Below are 18,328 nucleotides of genomic sequence, written 5' to 3'. Positions count from 1 at the left end.
TGAAAGAATTACCCGTCATATGCAAAAGAAATATCCGTACTAGTAGATTCCAGGTCATCAAATTTAGGCTGCCCACCAATACCATAGAGAGGATCATCTGGAAAAAAATCATGCAGTGTCCTAACTTTGGAATCTATTTAATGAAAATAGGATCTGCCATGACCTTTATTTAGATTTTTTTAATGATATGCAAAAACACTTTTAGCTAAGCCTGGAAGGAAGAGCTCAAGTAAAATCGTGGCCATCACAATAACAAGAGTGTTTTGGCTTACCAACAAGAGGGTGTCCAATGTATGCAAGGTGTATTCGGATTTGGTGAGGCCGTCCTGAATGAATTTCAACCTGCACCAGTCAAGGAAAAGAAACAGTGACATATATAAGAAATCATAATCTAAGCCTTATACACATCGGTAATTTGAGGGAACGATGTCATGTGCATACATAAATGAATATGTAAAAGCAGGACACAGAACCCCATCATACCTGGACCAGCGTTTGATTTTGATGCAAAAGTCTCTCAAGAACACACACTTTGCTCATGGCTGGCTTTCCTGAGAATTAATAATGAAAGATAAAAAAACATAAGGCCATGTCCGATGCAGCGCTAACAGCAGGCACTAATCACGGTCATTTTGCCAGTTTCGGCCTTATTCCTTGTATCAGCGTTGGCATCGCTTCTGGAACTGGAGACAGACACTCCGAGCTATTCATGCAGGCGGAATTTCGCCAGGCAACAGCACTACACTGTGATCTCCATTTGATTTGTTAGCTTGTTTGTTACAATCTCGACTGTATTCATCTAGCGGGACACAGGTACTATACCGGTACTCCTTGGCATATTAGATGTGTGCGCTACATGTCTGCCTTAATAAATGCCATCTCCTGCATGCAGCTTTAACTAGCAACATTTGTCTTTTCTTTTTGAGAGCCCTTAATTAGCGAACAGAATTATCTGAGAAGCTGAGAGCTCTGGAGACTTCCGCTAAAACCGGTAAAACAAATGCAGCCAACTTGATTGTTCTAGGGATATATATAGGGACTTGCAAAATTTGCATTGGAGTTAATGGACGCTTAAATCAAAATTTACTACCTAAGTGTCTGTAAACTAATTGCCTGGATTGGAGATCGAGGCTCTTACGCTAGACGCTTACTGCACTGGAGATGCATTAATAAATCAAGCAAGATTTGTTCAATATAACCTATATTGTCGATTTTAGTAAGCCCATTCTTGGTTCGGTAAACTTGTAGTACCTGAGGAACATGCCACATAAAGTCCCTCTGCAACTCCAGGGTAGTGAACCAATCCTATGGGTTGAGTAACCACATCCTGCAGGTGCAAAGAAAGAAAATCATACCATAAATTTTGGTTTGCAAGAATGGCCGGTACATACATTTTTGAAGCAAGATATCAGTTAGGATAGTGTAATTCACAGGCGTGAATGGGAAAGCACAGCACCTCATTGTGTTCAAGTATACCAGTTACTAATGCTCGATAGAATTTTGAAATTTTCCGTTCTTTGCCCACCTCAGTTCCATCCCTATAAATTAAATTAATCACTTAACCAATACTGGTGTGCTAACGATACTGATATACTCTTTCCAAATTTAAAAGAGAAGATTGTACACCTTTTCTTCTCTGCATTTGCAGCACCTTCTGCAAAATAAGATGCAAGTTGAACTTTGGCAAGCTTTGTCTTGGCACAAAACAGTAGACCTAATAACATGGAACATGCAGGTCATCAGCAAGAGTTTCACTTTTACATATGGAAATGCAGCGGTAACAAACATTTTTCTGCGAGACACATTTTATAACCAAAAAATTAGTAGGAACATGAGGCTTCATTGCAGAAGGGCTCTTTGTTACAGGATGGTAAAAAAAAAGGGCTCCAGAAACAGCAAATATGTATTTCTCCTAGACTCCTGGTTTCATAGGCAAGGAACAAAATTCACATCTGCTAGGCCTCAGCTGGTCAGAGTGAACTAAACAAAAAGCTACAAACCTGACGTGCCCCTTCCTAATCGATGAACAGGTACAGGATGTAACTGCACATTTTTTCTCTTAGAGCAGCTTGATGGGGGCATCTTCCACTCTTTCCACTGAAGCTGTGCTAGAACAGTGCGCTGCTGGAAGATTCCTTTTGGCAGAACTTGCAAACCGCAAGGCTTGTTAAGGGCGACCTGAAAAAAAATGGTGAGCTAATTTATGGCTATGATTATATAGCTTTAAGTGTTACAACTAATTTTATTAAACATACATAGGGATAAGGAAGATTCATACTTGCTGAAAATCGGTACCAAGATTTGCAACTACCATAGCAATAACAGACAAACATTACAATGGGAAAAAAGCATTTGGCTCGCAAAAAATAGATGAAAAACAGATATGACTTGAACCTTGACAACAAGCTAGGCTGAACGACAGTTGGATAGAATGTGTTTATGTGCAATTTAGCAAGAATACCAGGTTGAAGTGCATACCATGTCGTCATCTTCATAAAGCACTTGAAGCAAATGTGGTGCAAATGGCTCCTTCCATGCGAGGCGATGATATACCAACTTAGAACCCACCCTGAAAAAGGGGATCCAAATGAAATACATATTAGTTTCGAAAGGTAGCTACTAACGTAAAGGAAACGATGAAGGAAAATAAGAACGATAACACCCTTGTTGCAAATGTGTACTGCAAACAGCATAAGAGGATACCTGAGAATCATATCTGGATCAGTGACAACTTGGCCATCAACCGTTATCTGCAAAAAAATCTCAGTGCCTTCATTTGTATTTCAACACGCGTGACTTACAATGCAGAAACATACTACTCCCTCCGTCCCAAAATAAGTGTCTTACGGAGGGAGTACTAATTAGCTACAGGACACCACATAAATTTTCTTATGCATGCATTTGAAGCTCAAAAGGGCAAAGAGAGAAAGCATCAGCATGAAGGATTCATAAGCCTAACAGCTAGCAACTCATAACAACAAAAAACGACTGATTGCAAAATTAACAGCATGGTTAATTTACCCACACACAAAAACAGCATGACTAATTAACCACTGGTTGCTGCGTATGCTACCTGTCCATTGCGAATCCTATGAATCCACCTGCAGAGGCGTGCAACCACCACAATCAAATCAACACGGCCTTCCAGCCTCCAGTCCAGAGAAACCAAATACAAAAGGAGAAGGAAGCCACGGAGATCAACAAGTGAGCTTGGGCATCAGATACGTACCCTGGCAATGGCGCCGAGCTCTTGTAGTTCTCGGAGTAGAAGTTGATCAAGGCGGCGGTGGTTTCCGCATCTGCTCGCATGTGGATAAATCAGAGGAAGTTCAAAAGCAAAACAGGAAGAGAGCTACCCCGCAAAAAAAAAAAGGAAGAGAGCTGGGGAGAGGAAGGGGAGGCTGACCGGCGCCGCGGAATGTATCGGTGTAGGAGAGTCCTTCGTTGAGATCGGGCCATGGCCTCCCGAAGAAGTAGTCCGCCTGCAGCGGCGGACTCTCTCCGGCGGCGGCGGCGGCCATCGCGTCGGCCATCAGGTGGAGGAATACAGCTTTAGGAGTGCAGTTTGCATATTGGTCCACTAGGTATTTTTATTTTTAGATGAGTCCACTAGGTTTCTGCTTTTCCCTGGGGACGAAACGTTTGTGCCATGAAGTTTCAAATCGAGCCAGGTGATCTGACAGCCGAATACAGGCATCGGAGTCTCTAAGAACTTTCTTCCCATTTTGTCTGGTGCTCGTGACACAACTGATTACTCCCTCCGTCCCATAACAATATAAAAAAATGGCTTGATATCAAAAATATAAAAAATATAAGAAGTGGCATACAAAATCTGATTGTTCACAATGACGCATTAGAGTTTTGTGCCAAAAATGCTCTTATATTGGAGCTGGATCCGAACATTCAAAGGGAATTCAGGTAAGCTACAGTAACCTAACTTTCTTTCACTCTTAGCCCATGAACAGTGCTTATTTCAATTTTCAAAAGGCAGGTTTCAATTTCTAAAAGATCAATTTCAATTTGTGACATTCCAAGTTCAATTTTAGAAGACTCGTTTCAATTTTTAATTCATTTCACTTTTTTTAAAGAAATATTTCAATTTCATAAGCTCCCTGACTTTCCTTCTCTTTTTTACACAAACACCACTCTAGCTCAGTGACTTTCCTTGAGCATGTTAGAGGATCTGGCTCCTCTTATATTATGGGACGGAGGGAGTAGCTTCCAAGGAATGGCATACAAAATCTGATTGTTCACACGTCAGAGTACTCTGTTACAATTTATTGGCCCCTTGATAATGAAGGCGGTATTCGATCAACTCAAAAAAAGAAACTCACTTGGGCGGACTGTGAAAACGTCCATCTCCTATTGCTACAAAGATGATTCCTACGGTTCAAGCCTTCATAAGGATCATCGACCTAAGTCTCGACTGCTGGTGGCTGATGAAGCACAGAGTTCTCTGATGATGATGTCTCCATAATCTCATTTTAACACTTCGACAGCATCCCAAGGAACTTATGAAGTAACAATATGAAGAAACTACTTCAGAGCTTTTAAGAAAATCTCCCACTCCTTAGCATGATAACCGGTGCTTTACTTCACTTGTTTTCATTTTGTTTGGGAATTCTCTTGTAGTCGTAGCTGTTTATGTCCACCTTTTGCTGCAAAGCCTATAACAATACAGAGGGAGAGAGGGAGAGCTCATCAGTCAGACCAATCATGAAAAACAATGGCAGACCTTGTTTCTTTGGCATATGAACATAACATTACCTTGAGTTCATCCTCTAGTGAGAGCTTCTTAGGCTTATAGGCCCCTTCAACCGGTCCTGTTCGGCTCAGAGCTTTTGTTTTCTCTACGACCTCCCATTCCATATCCTCCTTTTCCTTTGTTACTTCTTTGCTGCAAAATACAAATGAGCTGCGACCGTCAAATATGTGAAACAAAAGGATGCCTGGATACAATTACAGACCGATTGGTTTCCTGTATTTTAGCCAGTGCAGAATGGTAAATGGCTTACCTTCCCTGTATAAGATGAGCTAGACCAACCGCACCAAACACTGTCAACGAAATGAGTGGAAGACCATATCGAACAAATGGATGTCTGCGTCCCCATCGTTTGAACTGAGAGGCTTGTTGAGCAATCTTAGCAGCTGGTTCCCCTGGATCAACTTTCTGAGTGGTATTCATGCCAGAATTTGTCCTTTGCAAATGTAACAACTGCCACACACAAAAAGGTTGACTTAAGGTCATGAAGTCGATAACACAGGAAGAAAGATTTGTTCTCGGGTAACTAGGACATTCAAGTGTAAAATGGTTTACGACTGCTCACATTGTTTAGCATGTATGCAGCTCATCCTTTTCAATATTGAATTAAGGCTCAATTATAAAGAAGTTGTAGACTTCATTGACAGCACTAAATCACTCACCACTCAGTAAGCACCAAATTATTCACAGCACTCAAATGATCAAATTAACCTTTATGACCCAGACAGGCAGAAGATCAACAACAGCAGAGCAGACAAAGTTTTAGCAAATAATATATCATTAAACACAAATAACAATATCAAGTTTTTTCGTCCAATTGACAGCAATGACTCGACAGCTGAATCCACAGTATCCATGGAATACGATAATATTGGCCTCTTAGGGTTAACTATAATGACCGCCATCCAGAGTATTAGCATATGATGTAGAAATTTAAATGTTTCAGCAGTTCAGTCCACAGATGAAATAGGTTATAGTACATGACACTTCTTTGGGGAAAAGGTGTATTCCGGTCCTTTAAGACAAGACTTTGACCAACAATTTTGGTTTGTCATCTTCAGATCACATTCCATGTAAACACATCTATACAGCAAGCATTTTAACACATTAATGGATCTGCATACATGTTTACTCACATTCAAAAATTAGGTGGGCCAACACCAACCAGCTGCTGGTGGTTTTTGTCAAGGCGAAGATTCGACTGGGCGGCGAGCTGGAGGTCGAGGTTGGGGGGGCTCAGTGATGGCGGGTTGGACGGGGGCACCAGCGTCGATCTAGAGGCGGAGCTCTCTTTCTCTTTGGCAGGACAAATTCGGGTGACGGCATGGTGAAACAGAGGTGTCAGCAAGGAAAGGCATGGATAACTCGGTGACGTCGGGCTGGGATAGCAACGGGGTTAGGCCGGGGGAGGCGGGCGGGGGAGAGGGGGTGTTCCACCAGTCAAGCTGCTTTTAGCCGGATTTGGTGCCTTGTCCAGCTTGATCTGGTTCATTCATTGCCAATCCAACGATCGAATCGCCAACATTTATCTACACTCCAATGGCATTTTTTTAACCTTCTCGAATGGCATTTTCACCATCAGCCAGCTTTGCATGAGACCTTAAGGGCTCATCTTGAACGCGAGGATTGTGCAGAGAACAGTTCAGGCCCGCAATAATCTGCGGAAAAGATATTCTCCGGCCACAGTGGCAGAGCCAAGATTTTCTAAATGGTATGCAGAGGCAAGAAAAAATATCACGGCACAACAATATGGACATGAAAGTTTACAATAGCAACAACAAAACTACAAATTGTTCTTAGTAGCAATAACTAACTCTTCATTTTTCACACCTACAGACCAACAACATACGTCAACAAATTACTTCTTACTACCGATTGAATGCTAGTACAATGAATCAAACAAAATTAAGGATCATCCTCTATTCTCGAATGAGGAAATTTCAGAAAATGAGGAATTGGAACACTCACGCTAGGCCCAGTGGACTGGCGTTGGCCCCTGCGTGCTGCCTGTTGCGACCCGGGCCGTTGCGATGGACGGCGGTCAGCGTGCTCCGAGCGCGGTCCTGGTCGTGCCTGCCGAAGTGCCGAGCAGCCGAGGACGAGGCGAGCGCGAGGTGGTAGCGTGCGGGCGCGGGGACGCTGCTCGGTGGCAGGGCCGTCTCCAGAAATTTGGGGGCCCGGTGCGAAATGAAAAAAGAGCCCTTAAATTTAAAGAACCAATATAACTTGAGCATATAACTGAATAACTATTTGAATCCAAGTCGGGCTGCCAGCGGATACAAGGGCGGAGTGCTCCCTGCTCCAATGCCCGACTTCATGCCGATGGCGATTGGTTGCATCGGGCATTCCTTTGGCTAGCGGATCACACATCCTATGACCTATCAGAGTTCTGACTGTAAATTTCTATGGAATACATGTTCTTTTTTTTATCATATAAGCATTCTCACAAACACCTTGCAAACTAACTCAATTCCACCTTATAAACTAACAATATACACTACAAACCAAGTAATCATCATTATTCACAAACACAACCTGCATTGGAAGCATATATAATCTCACTATAAACACGAATTGCACAATGGTTGAAGGAAAAAAATAAGAAGAAAGAAATAACACAAGGGAAGAAGGGTCAGTAAGGACCGGGGGAGGGAGAAGGGAGGAGGGAATCGGGTTACCTGGTCAGGCAACGGGAAGTCAGACCGTAGTTACCACTCAGGACGATTACGCAGAGGGGAAGCTGGGTTTGATCCGAGGAGTTCAAGGCGCACGGCAGGAGGGGAGCTGGAACAGGGCGGGGAAGACGGGGACAAGGCCGGTGCAGAGAAGAATGGAGGAGGCCGTCAATGGGGCGTGGCTGGCTGGGATGAGCCGCTGGAGTGGCAAGATGGAAGCCGCAACCCTAGGCGCCTTCGTTCTCTTGATTGCGGCGTGAAGGGAGATGGAGAAGAAGTTTTTTTTTTGACGCTAGATGGAGAAGAAGTTAAGTACGGACACTGCCTTGCCAGAGATAAAAGGCAACCACGCTCCTAGTTTCTTTGGTTTTATATCGAGGAGCTGGTTTTCACGGTTTTGTCTCCCGATCGGGGCCCCCATGATTTCGGGGGCCGTGTGCGGTCGCACCGTTCACACATGCTTGTCGACGGGTCTGCTCGGTGGCTTGGGACCGTGCCCGCGGCGCGGGGGTGGCGCGCCGACGCTCGGGACGGCGCTCTGCTCCGATCCAGATGTCCGGTAGGGTTAGCGCCAGCGCCCGGTCCGTTCTCCTATGCGTGCGCCGTGTCGGGATGAACTGAGGAAGACAGGCTAGGCAGGTCGCTGGGCTCGTCTGGTATCAGACATTCAGGCCTATTTGACCCTTTTTTTTTCTCTTATGAGCGAGCCACAACGGGCCCGGGGCAAGCCTAGTGATCTTCGGCCCAGGTGGGGAAACCAGGGCGCGCGAGAACGGTGCGTTGCGCTTTTTGCTGTGTTTTTATATACACGTAAAACCCATACTACTGAAGTTTTTCCCGACTCTAGCCGCCACCTAGGTCTCCTCCACCGTCTCGACCCCCCTTGCTTTCTCATTTTCGGCGGGTCGTCGGTGATCAGATGAGTGGAGAATCACCTCTTCTTTTTCTTTAGTTTTATTATCAGATAGGTTTGTATTTCATCCAGGTTCTGATTTCCTGACGCTATCAGCGAGGTAGCGGTGGCAATGGCGCATTCGAATAAAGTCTACCGGGTCTCTTTCTATCTTGACGACGTCCAATCCGTTGTTGAAGAAAGATTGTGATTGTAGATGTTGTCAGATCTAATGGTTCGTAGTCACCAATGCACTGCTTGTTGGTTAGCAAACTCCCCAAAGGAGTTTAGTATTATTATTTCAAACGATTGTAAAGGCCTGGTTGATTAAATGCCTCGCAAAAAAAAAAGATCTGATGGTTCGCTCTAGATATTGACAATTGGTGTGTCAATCAAGTGAAACACTTATTAGATGTCTCTTGGTGCGGCGGCATTGACTTCTTCTTTCAAGTTGTTTAGTGGCATGGCATGATTTCTTCATTGATGTCTTTTGGTCCCTTTCTATGGTGAAGGATTGCAAACCTGTACTACATGGGATGATGCCTCAGTTAACGTTTCTTCATCGGTTATTAGATTTTGTTTCTAGCGGCGAGTGGGCAATAGTTCTCAAAGCCTAGTAGGTGTGTCTTTCACTTAATGCAGTGCTTTTTCAAGCACCGACGTGTGGTGTGCAATTGAAGGAAGAAGATGGCAGGTATTGTTTTCGAGGTAAATCTAATACTGCTCGTTCTGTGTCTTGTTACCTTTTCATTGTAATGTCTAGTGTTTTCCAGATCAATAACCTATTGGATATTTCAGAAAATGGGAAAAGGCAACACATTACAGAGGAAGCAAATGCTAGATTTCCGGAATCGGTAAGGCTGGCACAGCAAAGACTACTTCTGCATAGCTGAGAGAGCAATACAACCAACCATCCCATTACACGGCATACTAAGCAAATGCGCAGAATAGGCTATGCAAGGGCGTCGCGTCGTCACAGGCCAAATCGAACGTCAATATCGAGAGAGAACGCTAGCGGCGCACCAAGCAGGTGATTTCATGCGCAGACCTTTCAAGACTTTTCCTGTACATTATACCGAACCAGCACAATCGGTGCAGCCCCCCAACCAGACCCAGACCCAGAGCTTCGTTTTATACTCGACGCTCTACTCAGTCAGCATTTCTCCACTGGCGGCAAGGAAGGAAAAGCCTATCTTTTCTTTGAGGTTCCTACTAGTAACAGTCTTCTTGTACTCTTGTATCTATACTCATGATCCTCAGGCTGAGCATGGTCAGGCCACGCCTGATGTTTCCTGCTCCTGCCCTGCAACTTCTTCGTCATATGCAGGGCTTGTTTCTTCCACCGGTTCCGGGGCCACTTCACTGGATTCCAGTGCAGGATTCAGAGGGCCCTGCGGGGTGCCAAACAGGGTGGAGAATATCTGACGGTGGCACTCATCGCAGAAACAGAAGTATGAGAAGTGGCCTTCGTCCAGAAGCTTGTGGACAGTGGCTCCTGGAACCATCCTCCGGGCAAACTCGGTCGCCGATGGGGGCACCACCCGGTCATCCATTCCCTGTTAAAAGATTGAATGGACTTTTAGTGCTTCAGGAAGAACTCAGCCAAATGGGGATGCAAAACATGTAGCCTGAGGAGAATGTGACTCATCAAGCACTATATCGGACAACTAGCGGTTTACTATGTCCAATGACGACACATAGTGATGATTTCTACTCCCTCCGTAAACTAATATAAGAGCGTTTAGATCACTAATTTAGTGATGTAAATGCTCTTATAATAGTTTACAGAGGAAGTATATAATAATGCACATTTATCAATTATACTGTCATTTGATTCACCTGACCTCCCTACACCGAACTCTGACATGCGTTAGTGTACATGGCAAAACTAGTGTGTTACATTCAAATAGAAATCAAGCTGAAATATCCATATGGTTGGAATAAACTACAACTGTGCACGAACATGCCAACTCGATTCGAAATCAACAATTATTTGTAGCAAAGAGAGTGCAAACCTGCCAGATGTGGATTGGGCCCAGAAATCCCACCCACTCTCGTTCAGCCTGACTGAACAGAGACTTGATAAATTCAAATACTCCCTGATCCTCTTTCTTCTGCATTTGAATGTCTGACAAACTGAATCCCCAATCAGATACTTGCAGCACAGCTTCCTCTACAAATGGTTGCGCATCTCCCTGGCGCACAGACTCTGCAACATCCTTTTCCCAGAATGCGTTGAACATAGGAGCTTCCAGTAAGGTTTTGTCCTGAGTAATGCATAAAGGATTAGTATTTGGCATGAAAAAGGATGAATGCTCAAGCTTGTAAAATCAGTACTAGTTTCAGGCTTTGTCACACAAATGGCCTGGACTTAATGATTCTAAGGTGGCATAAACAGCATCAAATGAATCAGTTACTAGTACTTCCATGCAGCAAAACCATGGTGAGAATGCTGCTACCCTTTGTGGAACTGATGCTGCAATTACGGTATGACAAGGACAAAATAATGTGATTCAGAGGGCATTGCAGTGCAGGCATGACAAACCGATGCCACTAGCAGTAATTATATGTTAATTCACTCAAGAACTAAAGCTAAAAATGCTATATCTATAGGGTCTTATGTAGGTTAGATAAGGAGTGTTGAGTTGCAATTTTATTCAAATGTGATGTCATATTTTCCTATATACATAGATCACAGATTCACAGGTTTCTCTTTTCCTAACTACAACACATGGCCTACTCTTGTATCATCGTCTGAGGTACCCCACTACAATAAAATGTGATTTTCCATGTCTACAAGATACCCCACTACAAATCCTGCATCTGATTCACCTATAGATAAGGGCGGGGATAGTACAGCAAATAATGGCACATAACGGTACCAATTCCCATATTTCCAAAAAAAAAGGATTTACACCTGAAGATTGTACGAAACCTTTTGTCTAAAAAATGATTGTACGAAACACTGATTACAGCATACCTTCTTTCCCATTGACAATGATAACCAACTCTCAGTCTGTCCTTGCTTTCCAGAAAGGAAGCTTGTGTGATAGAAGAGGCGCAATAGTGATGGAAATCTCCGAGCTAAAATGTGCATTAGTTTCCGTTTAGTTGACCACCTGTCCCAAATTTTACGTTTCTCATCCTTGGTCATTTTGGAGTCATACGGATTTGCCATAGGGGCGAACATTGCTGCACCTGGATTTACGGCAACGTGTCACCGACAAGAATTATATAGTAAGCGCAAAATATCACACATACTTAAATAAAATATGTAAGATCTGTGTTCTTGGAATATAACCCAGAAATGATTTTGACTGAACATAATTTTACAGCTTAAGATGGAATAGTGATAGACATGGAAGTAAAAATAGTCATTACTATGTATTGACAAAACTAAATTCCAAAGAAGGACCAGGCATGTGGTGCTCTAAATTAGAAGCATATCCCATTGTTTTGTTTAACGAATGAAAAAAACAAGATTTTTCTCGAAGACAGTATTAGACGATGTTTGGTCATCTGATTCGGTAACCATTACATTCTTATCAAATCAAAAGAATGGTAATTTGCTTTAGAGTGTCTGAAATACTGCTTTTTCTCAAGTCGTGCTGGTAACAAACTCGCCTGAATGTAAACTATGACAAACATTAAGTGACAAGCATAAGAAAGTATGATGTCGATACCAGACACTCAGAAGGCACAATCACAAAAAATAAAACCAACTAACGGTGATATCAGCATTATAACCTACTCCCTCCGTCCAAAAATACTTGTCATCAAAATGGACAAAAAGGGATGTATCTTTTTTTTTATTTTTTTTTATTTTTTATTTTTAGAAAAGGAGGATGACCCCCGGCCTCTGCATCTGGGCGATGCATACGGCCACTTTATTAATTATTCTCACAAGACCTTACAAAGTAATACAACAGTAAGACTAAAGCCGCCGTCTAAGCACCTCTATCCAGCCGATGAAGGGGCGCAGATAGCCTGGGCCTAATACCAAACAGACATCGCAGCCAAACCTAACATCTAAGACCTGAGAACCCATCCAGGACGCCTGCCGGGCATGGGTCTCACCGGTCCGGCGTGCACTCAGATGCCGCCGCCGCCAACTGCCACCGCTCCATCTTCAGAACTGTACTGATGCATCAACCTTGCTCGGTCTAGCTATCGTCGACGCCACCACGGCGCCAAATGGCACCTCCTCCCTGCGCGCAAATAGCTGAGCACGTCGCGGTCGCCACTGATACACCTCAGCGCCATGCTGCCAGGTATCACCAGCCGACACAGCTTGAAGTCCTTGGAAGATCTGTCGTGCGTAGCACCTGCCGACCAGGCATGACAAAGCGTAGCACCTGTCGGTCAGGCATGACTTGACATCACCACCGAAGCTCCGTGCAAGACGAAGCCGCTCCACCTCCTGCCTCTGACATCCAGCGCTGCTCCGCAAACGATGCTCCCAAGAGAGAAACGACACCGCACTGCCGCCATCGTCCGATCTGGAACACCGGATCCTAGGGTTTCCCCTGGAGCAGCACGAGTGGGTCGACAATAGTTACACGACGATGCCTTCATCAAGGTAACGGCGAGAACGCCGCCATCGCCTGCCGTTGGCTCGGTTTTCACCGGCAACCATGTCTCCCCTACTCGTAGCCGGGACAAGATGATGGATCTTGAGATCCGATCACCAAGCCTCTGGCTGGCCATCTCGGGAAGAAGATGACCACCACGTCCAGCAGTCTCACCACGCCGGGCACGCGTCGCCGCCGGCACCCCCATGGTGCCTAGAGGCCGACAAGCCCCGACGAATCCCATGCCTCGCCATCCGCCATGGCCCAGACCCCGGCACCACCAGATCCAGGTCGGATCGGGGTCCAGGGCCCCAAGCCACAATCGCCGCGGAGGCAGCACCACTGGACGGTGCCTAGCCCTCCAGCCCGCCGCTGAGTCATCGCCGGAGCTCCGCCGCGCCACGCCGCCATACCGCCGCCGGGAACTCGCGCCGCCGCCAGAGAAGCCACAGCCGCCGCGCGTTGGAGAGGCCTCAAGCCGCAGCTGCACCGCCGCCAGGCAGGGCCGCCGCCACCCAGCACGCCCTCCGCCTCGCCGCTAGGCCCCGCCCAGCCCAGCGCCGTCCCGCGCCGGACGCCAACCGCGAGAAGAGGGGCAAGATCCCCGCCGCCACCAACGCCGGCCGGTCTTTGCCCGGTGGCGCTGTGCGGTGGCGGCGGGGAGAGAGAGATCGACGGGGGGACGAGGGGCGGCGGCTAGGGTTTCCCCCGAGGACGCTCGCGGGAGCGACTCGGGGGTCGGACTATTCAAGGCGCTAAAATACATCTAGATGACAAGTATTTCCGGACGGAGGGAGTATTTATCAAAGTAAGGGGAGGATACATATTTGGAATGGGACAGGCTTATGAATAGAACACTCCAAAAGAACATAAATAGCATCTGGTGTAGGCTACCTGCCACCCGGTCAGGAATGTAGCGCAGAGCACTCCAAGCATGCATGCCACCTCCAGAATAGCCTACAACCCAGAACTTGTCCACAATCCCAAGGGCATCGGCCAAGTGAAGCATGTCTAATGCAGAAGAATTCAGATTTCGGCCTGGATGAGGATCACTTTCACCAAAACCAGGAAGATCATAGGTCACAAGTCGTGCCCCAAATTCCTCTAGAAGTGATGAGCTGATTCCAGGGATTCCTGCGTATAAAGGAGCACAGTGCATAAAAACAGCAGCATGACGCAATACAATGGCCCAGAAGCAATGTAACAGCTGTTCTTACCTGCTAGCCTTGACGAAAGAAAAGAATGGGGAGCAACCAGTGAAAATCTTGCCCTGTCAGCTGAAATTCCTTTTTCTTCGTAAGCCAGGTGCCGTCCATCAGGAAGTTGAAATCTTTTAGCATTTGGGGGGCTTATGTAAAGTTTCTTCGGTTGCTCCACTGGGGTATCATCCCCACCCCCTACACCTAATACTGCACAGAAATAGTGTCACTAATGAAGTAATCAAATTAGGAGTAGTGCGTTTATTCTACATGCACATAAAATTTCGCTGTTGACTGAAACACTTCATACAAGAGACTTCTTCCGTCATACAAGAGACTTCTTCCGGTGACTTGTGCAATGACAAGATGATTGTGCAATGACGTATAAGCATTTGCAATGGCACTGTGGATAGATGTTCTATATTACTCCCTCCGTAAAGAAATATAAGAGCGTTTCAGTCACCATGAGGGAGTATAATTTTATGTTCCTTGCCTAACAGGATAACAAGAATGGTGATATCACCATGAATTTAGAAAATTGAACAAAATGCCTAACGTTTAGACACTGAACAACACCTGCCACTTAGCAAGCAAGAAGCTTTATGTTCGCACCGAGACATGACACTACAATAACCCATTAGAATTAGCAATAGAACCCATACAGCCGAAGTAAGCAGCAAGGCTCACACAATAGTAAAACAATTGACTGCTCGTAACATTATTCATTAGGTTGACTTGGCAAACCTAACAGAATTTTAAAAAAGACCATGGTGACTTTTATATTTATTAGGGCCCCGATAAATCCCGAACATTTGGATTTTAATCATATCACCCCAAACGTTTTTCCATGGCAACTTTGTCCAAGTTCGGTTTTTTTTTCAGAAAATTGCCATGTTTGCCAACCTCGCGTGAACTAAAGTTGCCATGAAAAACATTCGGGTTACCATGCTTAAAATTCAAACGTTCGTGATTTATCATTTCCGTATATTTATTATTTTTAGAGAAACAACGGAAGCTCATTCACTAATCATTTAAGAGAGCATTAACAGTTGTCCGGTATAAATTGGAGAGGAAGACTGGCACAGGACCAACCCAAAAGTCCTCCTATACCCAGGTCCAGACTGTTTGGCACACAAGTGTTGCAGCACCCACCCATGGTGTACTGCTTTGCTTTTTACCCCGTCAACAAATGTTTGCCCAAGCACACTAGGCAGTAGGCATGGATCCCACATTGGAACCCTTTTCTCGTCAACATTCGGAAAAACAAAAGCCGGTAGAGAACGAGTGGGACTGATTCTGTAATCCGAAGCAAACCCTCGCCAAAAAGAAGCAGCACAGGACTCTAGTTCTAACCCCCAGAGTTACTAGTCAGTTAGATCCATCCCCTCAAACCAGGAAATACTGCGCATAACGCGCACATCATGATGCGCGAGGACACAGCACGCGCTACACGCTCGGCCGGAGGTAGAGAGAGACGTGCACGCGAGGCAGAAAAGAGCGGCGGATGAGAGATCAGCGGCGGTTACCGAGGAGCGCGACGAATGCGACGGCGGCAACGACGACCCAGCACCTGACGGGGTCGCGGTCCTCGGGGAGGTACTCGTTCATGAAGCTGAGGCGCTTGCCCGCGGCCGCCGCCGGCCGCCGCAGCCGCCGCGCGAGCTCGCTGTCCTCGGCGCCGGCGAGGCTCTGCGCGGCGACGTCCCACACGCCGAGCCCCAGCTCCCGCAGCATCTCCGCCGTGGACTCTGCGAACCCCCTGGCCTGCTGCGCCCACCCCTCCTCCACCTTCCCCTCCTCCTCCTCCCCGTACCAGCCGCCCCCGACCGCCGCCGCCGAATTGGGCGCCGGCGCCGCGCCCCCGGCCGCGGCAGGGAGGCGCACGCCCGTGTCGCCGACGAGCGTGGCCAGCTCCTCGTGCCACGTCATCGTCGCCGCCGCCGCCATCTCGCCGCCACGGCGCCGATCACTGCCTCCCCTCGTGTGCGTGCGTTTGGTGGGTGTAACTGCGCAGCGCAGCGAGGAGTGGCGAGTGAATGGAGAGGAGACGGGGTTGAAATTGAAATGGAGGCGAAACTGGGAACTGTGGGAGCAGCAGCGCTGGTGGGTTGGGTCCTACCGGCGTGCTTGGGTGGTTTGCCTGGCTGGTTGTTCTGGGGTTGCTTTCGCCTCCGCGGGCGTCCGCGGATCTGCGCCGTAGGGTGCGAGGATCCAACGGCGAACGATGCTAATGAGCGGTTGGATTAGCGCGGAATGGCGTATGGGCACCCCATCGTTCGCACCGTAAAATGCATGCTAACATCCGTTTTCATTTACTTCGTATATTAGATTTGTCTTGAGTCAAACTTTTAAAATTTTAACCAAATTTATGCAAAACATTATTAACATCCACAATACCAAATCAATTCATTAGAATCATCTTTCAATATATTTGCGTACCGTATATATTTGTTTTTTAACCTTCATACCATATATATTTTTATAGTGAAATTTAGAAAAAAAGAATAAATTTGGTCAAACTTTATAAATTCATATTTACGTCAAAAGCTAATATGTGAAGAAACGGACGGGCACGTGATTCTGCCGAGGGTTCTTAGACCCAATAGCCAAGTTTTTCTTTCTCCTCTCGCAAGATGACTAGGGAAAGTCTTCTTCCCTCCGATCTATGTCGACGAGTATGTGGATTCGCCGGTGACAGGGAGGGTATTCCTAGTGCCTCGGCTTAGATAGATAGAGTTTTAATTCTCACAAGAGCGGCGCTCGGGACGGATGGTGGCGCTTCTTCTTCATGTCAGTCTTTCAGGCTCCGATCCTCCTCAAGTTCGTTCATCGGGATGGATTAGATAGAGCTCTTGTCTAGATTCCTGCCAGCTCCTCGGAGCGGCGAGGTTAGGGTTTCTCGTTGTGCGTATGCAACAGCGAGATTTGGTGTCAGATTCTTCAGATCGATTCAAGGATTCAAATGGCGATGATTGCGGCTACCCAACACTAGTCCTTTGGGGCACGTGCACGAAGGCTTTTCGACTGTCATCGTCAAGGTCAGGCCGGACAGCGACGTGTGGCCCCTTGTTCTGGTGGCGAAAATGGTCATCCGGTTGTCCATGGATCTTGATGTAATTTTTATTATGTTTAGGATGCTTTGTACTTCTGCTGATTATAATAGGTCTGATATTTTCACAAAAAAAACGGAGGGAGTACGATAGGTAGAGGGGATTCATTTTGTTCGGCGGTTATTATTTTTTTACAAAAAAATGATTTGATCATCAAACATCATGCTGGTACAAAGAACATCAAAAGTAACCAAAAAATGCATCCATGTACATAGCCCACCTAGCGATGATTATAATCACCGGAGCAAGTTGAAGGTGCACCACTGTCCCTCACCCGAGTCAGGCAAACCTTGTTATAATAGACAATCGAGAAGTCGTTGGGCTAGCGCACCAGAGCAATGTCCATGATCGATGAAAGAAGCACAATTCGAAAAGATTCAACCTGTAAACACAAAAACGCAGAGGAATGAAAACCAAATCCACATAGACCTACCGAAGACAAACACACGTCTAATCACGTAAGATCCGCCAAAAAACCACCTTCACACGCCCTCCATCGACCCGAGACGTACCGCCAGGACAGGGGCTAGGCAAAAGAACTTTATTCTATCTCTAAGAAGCTGCCACCACCTCGCTTTCGTGAGCAGAATACAAACTCTAAGGCCATAGAGGATGAGGCAGATCGACAAAAGTGCCAACAGGAGGCATGGAACCCTAGACGTGGATATACACCTGGAGTCGCATGTGGGGCGAAGAAAAACTGTTCGTGACCTGACGGTCACTATTTTTATTTAGATATATGGGCCACGTGGCATTCTTTTATGTTGTACTTTTGAGATTTTAACCACGAATGATCAACAAAGATAGCTATAGTGTTAAAAAAACCAAAAATAGCTGTAAATGTAAACTCAATGCTTCCGCAAAAATAAAAGGCACTCCTTTGCATCTTTTTTGCCGGAAATTTTTTGATGCATTCATCAATTGTTTAGACAGTACAAAGAATATTAGAAGTAAAAAAAATACATCTAGGTATATATATCACCTAACGACGACTACAAGCACTGAAGCGAGCCGAAGGCGCGCTACCATCATGCTCCTTTCTCACCAGAGTCGGGCAAACCTTGTTGTAATAAACAGTCAAGAAGTCGTTGTGCTAAGACCCTATAGGGTCGGCGCACC

The 18,328-nt window shown here is 45.9% G+C and overlaps 3 protein-coding genes across 7 annotated transcripts in view; all 3 read right to left on the bottom strand.

Annotated features, from left to right (window-relative positions):
* Positions 1-3,665, bottom strand: part of LOC123085558 (RNA pseudouridine synthase 5) — a 5,495-nt gene extending 1,830 nt beyond the window's left edge. For 2 of the 4 annotated variants that reach the window (XM_044507219.1, XM_044507220.1), the window contains exons 1-12: positions 3,407-3,665; positions 3,230-3,299; positions 3,074-3,101; positions 2,704-2,750; positions 2,479-2,569; positions 2,001-2,178; positions 1,627-1,714; positions 1,457-1,538; positions 1,252-1,327; positions 484-551; positions 273-342; positions 13-97 (exon numbers count right to left, since the gene is read on the bottom strand). In XM_044507219.1, the coding sequence (XP_044363154.1) occupies positions 13-97; positions 273-342; positions 484-551; positions 1,252-1,327; positions 1,457-1,538; positions 1,627-1,714; positions 2,001-2,178; positions 2,479-2,569; positions 2,704-2,750; positions 3,074-3,101; positions 3,230-3,299; positions 3,407-3,533 (1,010 nt within the window). In that variant the 5' untranslated portion in view covers positions 3,534-3,665. Of the gene's footprint in view, positions 1-12; positions 98-272; positions 343-483; positions 552-1,251; positions 1,328-1,456; positions 1,539-1,626; positions 1,715-2,000; positions 2,179-2,478; positions 2,570-2,703; positions 2,751-3,025; positions 3,102-3,229; positions 3,300-3,406 lie in introns of all 4 variants that reach the window. The other 2 variants (XM_044507221.1, XM_044507222.1) reach the window with 2 other exon arrangements.
* A 550-nt stretch (positions 3,666-4,215) lies between these two features.
* LOC123085555 (uncharacterized) lies at positions 4,216-7,794 on the bottom strand. 2 transcript variants are annotated; one of them, XM_044507216.1, is made up of 5 exons: positions 7,441-7,790; positions 6,731-6,921; positions 5,016-5,215; positions 4,768-4,897; positions 4,216-4,667 (listed from the first exon to the last, which is right to left on the bottom strand). In XM_044507216.1, exons 3-5 carry the CDS (start codon positions 5,183-5,185, stop codon positions 4,596-4,598), a joined length of 372 nt encoding a protein of 123 aa, XP_044363151.1. In that variant the 5' UTR covers positions 5,186-5,215; positions 6,731-6,921; positions 7,441-7,790; the 3' UTR covers positions 4,216-4,595. The 2 variants fall into 2 exon arrangements, with proteins under 2 accessions (XP_044363151.1, XP_044363152.1); XM_044507217.1 differs by lacking the exon at positions 6,731-6,921 and having other exon boundaries at positions 7,441-7,794.
* A 1,390-nt stretch (positions 7,795-9,184) lies between these two features.
* Positions 9,185-16,179, bottom strand: LOC123085554 (uncharacterized). Its single transcript, XM_044507215.1, has 6 exons — positions 15,626-16,179; positions 14,118-14,309; positions 13,795-14,034; positions 11,310-11,527; positions 10,345-10,596; positions 9,185-9,885 (listed from the first exon to the last, which is right to left on the bottom strand). Exons 1-6 carry the CDS (start codon positions 16,044-16,046, stop codon positions 9,601-9,603), a joined length of 1,608 nt encoding a protein of 535 aa, XP_044363150.1. The 5' UTR covers positions 16,047-16,179; the 3' UTR covers positions 9,185-9,600.
* Between the last annotated feature and the right edge of the window lie 2,149 nt (positions 16,180-18,328).

The sequence above is a fragment of the Triticum aestivum genome, chromosome 4A (assembly GCF_018294505.1).
Source record: "Triticum aestivum cultivar Chinese Spring chromosome 4A, IWGSC CS RefSeq v2.1, whole genome shotgun sequence".
Lineage (NCBI taxonomy): Eukaryota > Viridiplantae > Streptophyta > Magnoliopsida > Poales > Poaceae > Triticum > Triticum aestivum.
The sequence above is the reverse complement of the archived record's forward strand: the minus strand, read 5'-3'. Positions and strand labels throughout refer to the sequence as shown.